At 39.4% G+C, this 12,523-nt stretch overlaps 1 protein-coding gene across 3 annotated transcripts in view; it reads left to right on the plus strand.

Annotated features, from left to right (window-relative positions):
- Nedd4 (E3 ubiquitin-protein ligase Nedd4) overlaps window positions 1–12,523 on the plus strand; it is a 101,805-nt gene that overhangs the window by 69,494 nt on the left and 19,788 nt on the right. For all 3 annotated transcript variants that reach the window (XM_053778058.2, XM_053778057.2, XM_053778059.2), the window contains one exon: window positions 6,741–6,872. In XM_053778058.2, coding sequence (XP_053634033.2) covers window positions 6,741–6,872 — 132 coding nt within the window. The remainder of the gene's footprint in view (window positions 1–6,740; window positions 6,873–12,523) is intronic.

The following is a 12,523-nucleotide window of genomic DNA, read 5'->3' on the forward strand; positions in this document are numbered from 1 at the left end:
TACTTTTACCGGGAAGTAGTCTCCCTCTCTTCTACACACCCTAACCTGAGCCTCACTATCCTCATAAGAACTCTCTACAGCATTTAGTAACTTACCACCTATTCCATATACTTGCAACATCTGCCACATTCCTCCCCTATCCACTCTATCATATGCCTTTTCTAAATCCATAAATGCAATAAAAACTTCCCTACCTTTATCTAAATACTGTTCACATATATGCTTCAATGTAAATACTTGATCTACACATCCCCTATCCACTCTGAAACCTCCTTGCTTATCTACAATCCTACATTCTGTCTTACCTCTAATTCTTTCAATTATGACCCTACCGTATACTTTTCCTGGTGGTTTAGAAAGACACGTAAGCAAACACTATAACATATTTATTAGAAAACGTTTCGGTCCTGGGACCTTGATCACTTCTAACATACAGAGGTAGGAACACATTATATATAGGCGGAGAGTGAGGTGTGACGCACGTGACCTGAGGAATGTCATAAGAACATAAGAATGGAGGAACACTGTAGAAGGCCTACTGGCCCATGCGAGGCAGGTCCTTATCAAAAACAACCTCTGCCTATGATGAGGACGGGTAGACGATGAAATCACGTGACTCCTGTGTTGTTGGGTTGGTGCTGCTTAACCCTTTGAGGGTCGACAGGCCCTCTCCGAAACTCGTTCTCAGGGTCGGCCAAATTAAAAAAAAAAAAAAATTATTTTCTCTTATGAAAAGATAGAGAATCTTTTCCCGATCATAAAGACACCAAAAGTTTGAAATTTGATGGAAAACTTACGGAATTATGCTCTCGCAAAGTTAGCGGTCTCGGCGATGTTTACGCATCGGCGATTTTGCCCACTTTGAGCCCCATTTTTGGCCAATTTCACTGTACTAGTCGACAAAAAACATGAATATTTCGCTAGAACTCCATTTTTTCTATCGAATGGGTGCAAGAAACCACTCATTTATGAAATTCAACTATCCAGTACAGTGGTCAGAATTTAGCAATTTTGCCAATTTCACACAAATTTCAAAAGATGCCAATTTCCGAATAGGGTCCAGAATAAACAAGAAAGACATTCCTAGCACTAAAATGACATTTCCTCTAGTCATTAGTAACGTCTCAAGGCCCCTCTTATATTCTTTTGCTTTCCACTTTGAATTTTTATTTTCACAAAAAATATAAGATTTACTGTTATGCAGACTACTGCATTAGTGTAAAAAATGGTATAAATATTATTGGTGCACTTGTGAAAGAATATTAGACTCACCAGTTGACGTGTATTGCACGCTTGGCACGATTTGTGTACTTTTGAAGTTTGGTAAAAATCGAACATTTCTGCTACTTTGAGCTCAATTTCAAGGCACTTTTCTTTGTAAAACCAGTCAAAATCATCTCAATTTCTGTAATATGTCTTCCATTCTATAAAATGAGACCAAGAAAACTAGAATACAACAATAAATACCATACGAAAATACACTGCAAAGTCGCTGATTTATTAAAAAAAATGGTCAAAGTTTTTTTTTTCTCATTATGCACTGTGTGCTGCAGGATTTTTTTTAGACTGTGCACACTGACCACATAGACCCATTCTTTCATATGAAGGCCTACCAGCTTTCTCCCACTAGATTTGAGACCGCTAGAATTTATGAGTACTAGTACGTCAAAAACCCCTACGCGTAAGACGTACTAGTACGACGAAAACCCTCAAAGGGTTAAGTATCATGTATGCCAATGTTTTTGAAATTTTGTAGGTATTTATTACCAAGGTTTATACCACTTTTCCTGGTATACTCAGTAAACTTATTCCTCTATAATTTTTACAATCTGTTTTGTCCCCCTTCCCTTTATATAAAGGGACTGCGCATGCTCTCCGCCAATCCCTAGGTACCTTCCCCTCTTTCATATATTAAACAAAAGTACCAACCACTCAACACTATATCTCCCCCTGCTTTTAACAATTCTGTCATGATCCCATCAGTTACAGCTGCTTTACCCCCTTTCAATCTACGTAATGCCTCACGTACCTCCCCCACACTTACATTCTGCTCTTCTTCACTCCTAAAAGATGGTATACCTCCCTGGCCAGTGCATGAAATTACCGCCTCCCTTTCTTCCTCAACATTTAAAAGTTCCTCAAAATATTCTCGCCATCTACCTAATACCTCCCTCTCCCCATCTACTAACTCCCCTACTCTGTTTTTAACTGACCAATCCATACGTTCCCTAGGCTTTCTTAACTTATTTAACTCGTTCCAAAATTTTTTCTTATTTTCATTAAAATTTCTTGACAGTGCCTCTCCCACTCTATCATCTGCTCTCCTTTTGCACTCTCTCACCACTCACTTCACCATATACTCTGCTCTTCTTATAACACTTCTGCTTTGTAAAAACCTCTTATAAGCTAACTTTTTCTCTTTTATCACACCCTTTACTTCATCATTCCACCAATCACTCCTCTTTCCTCCTGCCCCCACTCTCCTATAACCACAAACTTCTGCCCCACATTCTAATACTGCATTTTTAAAACTCATCCAACCCTCTTCAACCCCCCACTACTCATCTTTGCACTAGCCCACCTTTCTGCCAATAGCCGCTTATATGTCACCCGAACTTCCTCCTCCCTTAGTTTATACACTTTCGCTTCCCTCCTACTTGTTGTTGCCACCTTCCTCTTGTCCCATCTATCTCTTACTCTAACTGTAGCTACAACTAGATAATGATCTGATATATCAGTTGCCCCTCTATAAATATGTACATCTTGGAGCCTACCCATCAACCGTTTATCCACCAATACATAATCTAACAAACTACTTTAATTACGTGCTATATCATACTTTGTATATTTATTTATCCTCTTTTTCATAAAATATATATTGCTTATTACCAAATCTCTTTCTACACATAGCTCAATTAAAGGCTCCCCATTTACATTTACCCCTGGCACCCCAAATTTACCTACTACTCCCTCCACAACATTTTTACCCACTTTAGCATTGAAATCCCCAACCACAAGTACTCTCACACTTGGTTCAAAACTCCCCACGCATTCACTCAACATTTCCCAAAATCTCTCTCTGCTCTACACTTCTCTCTTCTCCAGGTGCATATACGCTTACTATAACCCACTTTTCACATCCAACCTTTATTTTACTCCACATAATCCTTGAATTAATACATTTATAGTCCCTCTTTTCCTGCCATATCTTATCCTTCAACATTATTGCTACTCCTTCTTTAGCTCTAACTCTGTTTGAAACCCCTGACCTAATCCCATTTATTCCTCTCCACTGAAACTCTCCCACCCCCTTCAGCTTTGTTTCACTTAAAGCCAGGACATCCAGCTTCTTCTCATTCATAACATCCACAATCATCTCTTTCTTATCATTTGCACAACATCCATGCACATTCAGACTTCCCACTTTGACAATTTTCTTCTACTTATTCTTTTTAGTAATCTTTACAGGAAAAGGGGTTACTAGCCCATTGTTCCCAGCATTTTAGTTGACTTTTACAACACGCATGGCTTACGGAGGAAAGATTCTTATTCCACTTCCCCATGGATATAAAAGGAAAAGTAATAAGACCAAGAACTATTAAGATAAAATCAAAGAAAACTCAGATGAGTGTGTATAAATAAACGTGTACATGTATGTGTAGTGTGACCTAAGTGTACGTAGAAGTAGCAAGACATACCTGTAATCTTGCATATTTATGAGACAGACAAAAGACACCAGCAATCCTACCATCATGTAAAACAATTACAGGCTTTCGTTTTACACTCACTTGGCAGGACGGTAGTACCTCCCTGGGTGGTTGATGTCTACCAACCTACTACTTACTAACATACTCATTAACATAATTATTAGTTTAAAACTCACATGTAACATTGCAAATAATATGGACTTTACAAGAATGCTAAACAAAGTACAGTGGTACCTCGGTATGCGTCCTTAATCCGTTCCAGGACCTTGGACTTATACCAAACAGGATGCATATCAAATGAATTTTCCCATAAGAAATATAGGGAAAACGATTAATCCATTCCCATAAAAAAAAAGCCAATTATTTTTGGCATATTATACATTGATGGGGTTGTATAAAATAATTTAAATACTGCTTGATAATAAATTATGTAATTTAAACACTGCTTAATACTAAAATACTTAAACACAAAAGAATTAGATGAAATAAATGCAAATTTAACCTCACTTTGCTGAAAAGAGTTGAGTGCCTACTAGGATAGTTCTGAGAAGGGAGGAGGAGAAAATGTTATTGTTTGGAAGGAGAGTTCCCTTCTCTTTTTCTGTCTCTTTTTTCCTATTTGGACCTGGTTGAAGCTCACCAGGTTTGACTTTTACTAAAAATCTGTCCGAAGAATTTTGTTTCTGCCTTTTCCTCAGGATGTTTCAGAAATGTGACATTGTCTGGTCATTCCAGACAATGCTATTATGGCTTGTTTGGGCTTTGTTGGGGTTGTACTTCTCTGCAAAGTTTTTGATGTCCATCCATTTGGCAAAGATATCCTTGATTAATGAAGTAGGGGCTTCCTGTATCTCCTCTTCTGAGCCTGAAGAGAGTGCATCTGTCTTAGTCTTGTGCTCCTTCTCAAATTCCTGCAACTCCTCAGTGGTCAGCTCTTCCCTGTGCCCCTCCATTAACTCCTCCACATCACCATCATTCACATCCATACCCATGGACCTGCCCAGAGAGACAGTATCCTGGAAATAAATAACAAAAAGGCACAATACCGTGACTGGAACGATACACAAATAACCCACACATAAAAGAGAGAAGCTTACGACGACGTTTCGGTCCGACTTGGACCATTGACAAAGTCACACTAACAGAGGTGGAGCAGGACGGCTATATATAGGCAGGAAGAGGTGGAGGTAGTAGTAGTAGTAGTAGTACAAAAATTGTATATAATACCGACAAGATGAAATTAAGACACATGCACAACACCCGGGCATCCCCATTGTAGACGTTTCGCCATCCAGCCAGCCACTGGATGGCGAAACGTCCACAACAAAGACAACCAGACGCCGCACATGTGTCTTAATTTCATCAGTAGTTGTAGTAGTAGTAGAAGAAGAAGAGGTAGTAGTAGTGGTAGTGGTAGAAGTGGGAAATAAGGATGACGAGCCAGTCAAAAACAAAAACAAAGGAAGGGGAGCACTGCAAGAGAGCTAGATGCCCACAGAGGGAGAGCAAGTGCACAGAGGTGCATGAAAGGGGAAGTGGTGAAATAAAATAAATGAAGAAGGAACAGAAACACGAGACAGGAGAGAGAAAGACAACCCAGAGGAGAAAAGGAAAGAGGAAAGGGGAAGAGGAAGAAGAAAAAGAAAGAAAAAATGAGGATTCAGGTTAAGTCACAGGTGTTCTGAAGTTTGGAGCATTTTACAATGTAGTGGGAGAGGAAGGCATCTACAGAGACGAAGCCAGGGCTAAGGTTCATACAAGGAAAGTTGTGTATTAGAGAGGATTCAACTAGACGGCGACTGTTCGAGTTGGAAGTAGGGAAGACAGTTTTAGCAGAAGACCAGTCAATAGGATGGCTATGATCTCTGATGTGACAGAAAAGAGCATTGTTAGTGTCGGCAAGCCTAACACTATTTTTGTGCTCCCTAAGTCTGTCAGAAAGAGATCGACCAGTTTCTCCGAAGTATTGAAGAGGACAGGAGGAGCAAGAAATAGAGTAGACACCACGAACATCTGTAGAGGGAGGAGAGGTATGAACAAGATTAGTGCGAAGAGTGTTAGTCTGGCGGAAGGTAAGCTTGATGTCTAAGGGACGGAGAGAATTGTTGAGATTAGAAAGACCGGAAATGTAGGGAAGGCAGAGGATAGAAGAGTTCCCATGAGTAGAGAGTTTGGGAGAGAAGAAATTGCATTTAGCACGTGAGAGGGCAGAGTCTATGAAATGGGAAGGGTAGCCAAGACGGGAGAACGAATTATGAAGAGTGGAAATTTCTGCTGGAAGGAACTGAGGATCACAGATGCGGAGGGCACGGAGAAAGAGGGAGATAAGAACACTTTTCTTGACAGGGGAAGCATGCCACTGTGCATAGGTTTACGGTAAACGGAAAAGGAAAAACCTGTATCTGAGTGGTGGACATGGACATCAAGGAAAGGAAGCAAGGAATTAGATTCCCATTCAGCTTTAAACTTAATGGAAGGGGCAAGATTATTAAAGCTTTGTCTCGAGAGAGAGGTAAACAAGGGTAGCGTGCGGTGTTGTGTCTCATTTTGACCCATACAAGTTCGATCACGTGAGTCGTATTAAAAACAGAGATTGTATACCAAGCAAAAATTTTCGCGTTTAAACGGGACATATACTAAATTGGACTTATTCCAAAGCAGATGTATAGCGAGTTACCACTGTATCAGTATTATGTATAATTCTTCATAACTCTAAAGTATTTTTTAAATCTAATTTTTATTTTATTTAGATATTAAGGATTGTAGATGTCACTCCAAACAGCCAATATCCTAAACTGTCATATCTGAACACCTTTGCAAAGACAAGTGATTATGTGTAAATGATGGTAAAAGTGTTTCTTTCTTTTTTGGATCACCCTGCCTCGGTGGGAGACGTCCGACTTGTTGAAAAAAAAAAATAAGGACTTTTAATTCCTTTCTGTAATACAGTAATACAAATGCAGGGAGTGCTTAGCTATCATGCATATATCACCTACCTTTGAGTAATAATTTTAATATTTTTTTTCTTTTCAGGCAAATGTTCCCAACAAGTTTGATATCAAGGTGAAGCGAAACAATATCCTGGAGGATTCCTTTGCCATTATTAGCCAGGTGTCTCGTGTGGATCTGTTGAGAACCAAGCTGTGGATCGAGTTTGAGGGAGAGGTAGGACTCAGTTATTTATGTTTTACTAAAATGATAATGATTAAGCAGGATTGATGCAAGGCTGTTAACCCTTTATTGGGCAGACCCTATGTGAACTGTCAGCTTAGTGTCTTTTTTCCTGTAATTACCTTTAAAAAATAAATATATATTTCGCTAGTATAAATACAGCTGCATTTGTAATTATGTGAAAATGAGTATATTGATATAAATTGTATTGTAAGGATCTAGTAACTGTATATGATAATACAAAACTGGATTTGAAGATTTAAATCAAATTTACTCTTAAGTTTGGAATAGCAGTCTTACCGTTGATAATGATAAAGAATTCGATATTGTTTATTTGGATTTCAGTAAGGCTTTTGACAGAGTACCACATTAGAGACTGTTAAAGAAAGTGGCAGATCATGGCATTGGGGAAAAAGTGCTGTCGTGGATTGAGTTATGGCTCACGAACAGGAAGCAGAGTGTGTGCATAAATGGGGTTAAATCCAAGTGGGGATCTGTAACAAGTGGCATTCCATAGGGATCGGTCTTAGGACCGTTGTTTTTTATAATGTATATCAGTGACCTTGACGAGGGAATTGCTTGTAACATGAGCAAATTCGCCGATGACATGAATTTTTTTTTTTTTTTTTTTAATAAGTCGACCGTCTCCCACCGAGGCAGGGTGACCCAGAAAGAAAGAAAATCCCCAAAAAGAAAATATTTTCAGCATCATTCAACACTTTCACCTCACTCACATATAATCACTGTTTTTGCAGAGGTGCTCAGAACACAACAGTTTAGAAGCATATACGTATAAAGATATACAACATATCCCTCCAAACTGCCAATATCCCGAACCTCTCCTTTAGAGTGCAGGCATTGTACTTCCCATTTCCAGGACTCAAGTCCATTTATATAAAAATAACTGGTTTCCCTGAATCCCTTCACTAAATATTTCCCTGCTCACATTCCAACAGATCATCAGGTCCCAAATACCATTTGTCTCCATTCACTCCTATCTAACACGCTCACGCACGCCTGCTGGAAGTCCAGGCCCCTCGCCCACAAAACCTCCCTTACCCCTTCCTTCCAACCTTTTCGAGGACGACTTCAGGAGGATTTAGACAAACTCAATTAAACCCAAGGCTCTGAAGCTCGGGAGTGTCTGTAACCCTAGCACTTACAAGTTAAATAATGTAGAACATAGCGATACAGAATGCGTAAAGGACTTGGTGATTATGGTAAGCAGCAAACTTAAACCAAGACAGCAATGCCTAAGTGTACGTAATAAGGCAAATAGATTTACATCAAGAAGTGTAAGCAACAGAAGTCCAGCGGTTATACTAGAGCTTTTTATTAGTAAGGCCTCGCCTAGATTACGCAGCTCAGCTCTGGTCTCCATTTTACAGGATGGATATAAATTTGATAGAAAACATTCAACAGCAAATGACAAAGTTAATACATAGCATTAGAAATCTTTCGTGTGAAGAAAGATTGAAGTCCCATGAATTACATTCACTTGTAAGACGAAGAATGAGGGGAGACATGATCGAAGTGTATAAGTGGAAGATAGGTTTTAGCAAAGGGGATATAAACAAGGTCTTGGGGATCTCTCCCTAAGAGAGAACCCTCAGTAATGGATTCAAATTAAACAAGTTTAGATTTAGAAAGGATATAGGAAAGTATTGGTTTGGAAATTGGGTAGTTGATAAGTGGAACAGTCTGCCTAGTCAGGTTATTGAGGCTTAAACCTTGGGTAGTTTCAAATTTTGGTTGAACAAACACATGAGTGAGAGGGATTGGATTTGAGTGGGACTTGCACATGAGTAAATTGAATTATCAAAGCTTATTGCTTGGGTAGCATTGAAAATTGGGTTGGGCAAATATTCTGTTATTGGGATGGATTGTGAAGGACCTGCCTAGTATGGGCCAACAGGCCTGCTGCAGTGTTCCTCCTTTCTTATGTTCTCATGTTCTTATTATTAGCTATGGATCTACAAAATTCTGAATATATCATGTAAGGTGACCTGTTGATAATAGGTAGTCCTAAATGGGTGCCTTGATCCTAATAATAATAATAATAATAATAATAATTTAGTTTCATATTTATACTACTATTGTTCTCTCTATAAAAAATCCATATGAAGATAATCTCTGACTAATTGTATTTGCTAGGTTTAAGCAATTTTATTATAGATCAACTTAATCTGGACTACAGTAAGATGGTTCTTTCCTGTCATCACCTGTTGATAAGGCTTAGCTTGCAACTGGTTTCAAGAAAACATGTCGGTGGGAGACGGCCAACTTGTTGAAAAAAACAAAAAAAAATTATTATTATATAGGTAGTAGGTTGGTAGACAGCAACCACCCAGGGAGGTACTACCGTCCTGCCAGGTGACCGTGAAACAGAAACCTGTAACTGTTTTACATGATGGTAGGATTGCTGGAGTCTTTTTTTTCTGTCTCATGAACACGCTGGATAACAGGTATATCTTGCTACTTCTACTTACACATAGGTCATACTACACAGGCATGCACATGCATATATATACATACACACATCTAGGGTTTTTCTTCATAGCTCTTGTTCTTGTTTTTTTTTCTCTCTCTATTGTCCATGGGGAAGTGGAAAAGAATATTTCCTCCGTAAGCCATGCGTGTTGTATGAGGCAACAAAAATGCTGGGAGCAATGGGCTAGTAACCCTTTCTCCTGTTCACATTTACTAAAAATAAGAAGAAATCTTTATAAAACTGGGATGCTTGAATGTGCGTGGATGTAGTGCTGATGATAAGAAAGAGATGATTGCTGATGTTATGATGAAAAGAAGTTGGATGTCCTGGCCCTAAGCGAAACAAAGCTGAAGGGGATAGGCGAGTTTCAGTAGGGAGAACTAAATGGGATTAAGTCAGGAGTATCTGAGAGAGTTAGAGCTGAGGAATAGGTAGTAATAATGTTGAAGGACCAATTATGGAAGGAGAAGAGGGAATATAAATGTATAAATTCAAGGATTATGTGGATTAAAATAAGGGTCGGATGTGAAAAGTGGGTCATAATAAGCGTGTATGCACCTGGAGAAGAGAGAAGTGTAGAGGACAGAGAGAGATTTCGGGAGATGTTAAGCGAATGTATAGGAACCTTTGAACCAAGTGAGAGAGCAATTGTGGTAGGGGACCTAAATGCTAAAGTAGGAGAAACATTTAGAGAGGGTGCAGTTGGTAAGTTTGGGGTGCCAGCTGTAAATGATAATGGGTGCCCTTTGATCGAACTTTGTATAGAAAGGGGTTTAGTTATAGGTAATACGTATTTTAAGAAAAAGAGGATAAATAAGTATACAAGATATGATGTAGGCCATAATGACAGTAGTTTATTGGACTATGTATTGGTAGATAAAAGACTGTTGAGTAGACTTCAGGATGTACATGTTTATAGAGGGGCCACAGATATATCAGATCACTTTCTAGTTGTAGCTACAGTGAGAGTAAAAGGTAGATGGGATACTACATGGAAAATAGAAGCAGCAAGTAAGAGAGATGTGAAGGTGTATAAATTAGAAGAGGAGGCAGTTAGAGTAAGATATAAACAACTATTGGAGGATAGATGGGATAGTGAGAGTATAGGCAATGGGGTCGAAGATGTATGGGGTAGGTTTAAGAATGTAGTGTTAGAGTATTCAGCAGAAGTTTGTGGTTACAGGGTGTGCAGGAGGGAAGAAGAGTGATTGGTGGAATGATGATGTAAAGAGAGTAGTAAGGGAGAAAAAGTTTGCATATGAGAGGTTTTTACAAAGTAGAAGTGATGCAAGGAGGGAAGAGTATATGGAGAGAAAAAGAGAGGTTAAGAGAGTGGTGAAGCAATGTGAAAAGAGAGCAAGTGAGAGAGTGGGTGAGATGTTATCAACAAATTTTGTTGAAAATAAGAAAAAGTTTTGGAGTGAGATTAATAAGTTGAGGAAACCTAGGGAACAAATGGATTTGACAGTTAAAAATAGGAAAGGAGAGTTATTAAAGGAGAGTTAGAGGTATCGGGAAGATGGAGGGAATATTTTGAGGAATTGTTAAATGCTGATGAAGGTAGGGAAGCTGTGATTTCATGTATAGGGCAAGAAGGAGTAACATCTTGTAGGAGTGAGGAAGAGCCAGTTGTGAGTGTGGGGGAAGTTCGTGAGGCAGTGGATAGAATGAGAGGGGGTAAGGCAGCTGGGATTGATGAGATAAAGATAGAAATGTTAAAAGCAGATGGGGATATAGTTTTGGAGTGGTTGGTGCTATTATTTAATAAATGTATGGAAGAGAGTAAGGTACCTAGGGATTGGCAGAGAGCATGCATAATTCCTTTGTATAAAGATAAAGGGGGATAAAAGAGAGTGCAAAATTTATAGGGGAAGAAGTCTGTTGAGTATACCTGGTAAAGTGTATGGTAGAGTTATTATTGAAAGAATTAAGAGTAAGATGGAGAGTAGGATAGGAGATGAACAAGGAGGCTTTAGGAAAGGTAGAGGGTGTGTAGACCAGGTGTTTACAGTGAAACATATAGGTGAACAGTATTTAGATAAGGGTAAAGAGGTTTTTGTGGCATTTATGGATTTGGAAAAGGCATATGACAGGGTGGATAGGGGGGCAATGTGGTAGATGTTGTAGGTGTCTGGTATAGGAGGTAGGTTACTGAAAGCAGTGAAGAGTTTTTATGAATATAGTATGTAGGAAAGAGTGAGATTATTTTCCAGTAAAAGTAGGCCTTAGACAAGGATGTGTGATGTCACCATGGTTGTTCAATATATTTATAGATGGGGTTGTAAGAGAAGTGAATGCGAGTGTCTTGGCAAGAGGTGTGGAGTTAAAAGTTAAAGAATCAAACACAAAGTGGGAGTTGTCACAGTTGCTCTTTGCTGATGACACTGTGCTTTTGGGAGATTCTGAAGAGAAGTTGCAGAGGTTGGTGAATGAATTTGGTAGGGTATGTAAAAGAAGAAAATTAAAAGTGAATATAGGAAAGAGTAAGGTTATGAGGATAACAAAAAGATTAGGTGTCGAAAGATTGGATACCAGGTTGGAGGGAAAGAGTATGGAGGAGGTGAATGTATTCAGATATTTGGGAGTGGACGTGTCAGCAGATGGGCCTAGGGAGGATGAGGTGAATCATAGAAATGATGAGGGGAAAAGGGTGAGTGGTGCACTTAGGAGTCTGTGGAGACAAAGAACTTTGTCTGTGGAAGCAAAGAGGGGAATGTATGAGAGTATAGTTGTACCAACACTCTTGTATGGGTGTGAAGCATGGGTGATGAATGTTGCAACGAAGAGAAGGCTGGAGGCAGTGGAGATGTCATGTCTGAGGGCAATGTGTGGTGCGAATATAATGCAGAGAATTCATAGTCTGGAAATTAGGAGAAGGTGTGGGATTACCAAAACTATTATCCAGAGGGCTGAGGAGGGGTTGTTGAGGTGGTTCGGACATGTAGAGAGAATGGAACAAAGCAGAATGACTTTGAGAGTGTATAAATCTGTAGTGGAGGGAAGGCGGGGTAGGGGTCGGCTTAGGAAGGGTTGGAGGGAGGGGGTAAAGGAGGTTTTGTGTGCGAGGGGCTTGGACTTCCAGCAAGCGTGCGTGAGCGTATTTGATAGGAGTGAATGGAGACAAATGGTTTTTAATACTTGATGTGCTGCTGGA

Source organism: Cherax quadricarinatus, chromosome 22, assembly GCF_038502225.1.
Source record: "Cherax quadricarinatus isolate ZL_2023a chromosome 22, ASM3850222v1, whole genome shotgun sequence".
Taxonomy (NCBI): domain Eukaryota; kingdom Metazoa; phylum Arthropoda; class Malacostraca; order Decapoda; family Parastacidae; genus Cherax; species Cherax quadricarinatus.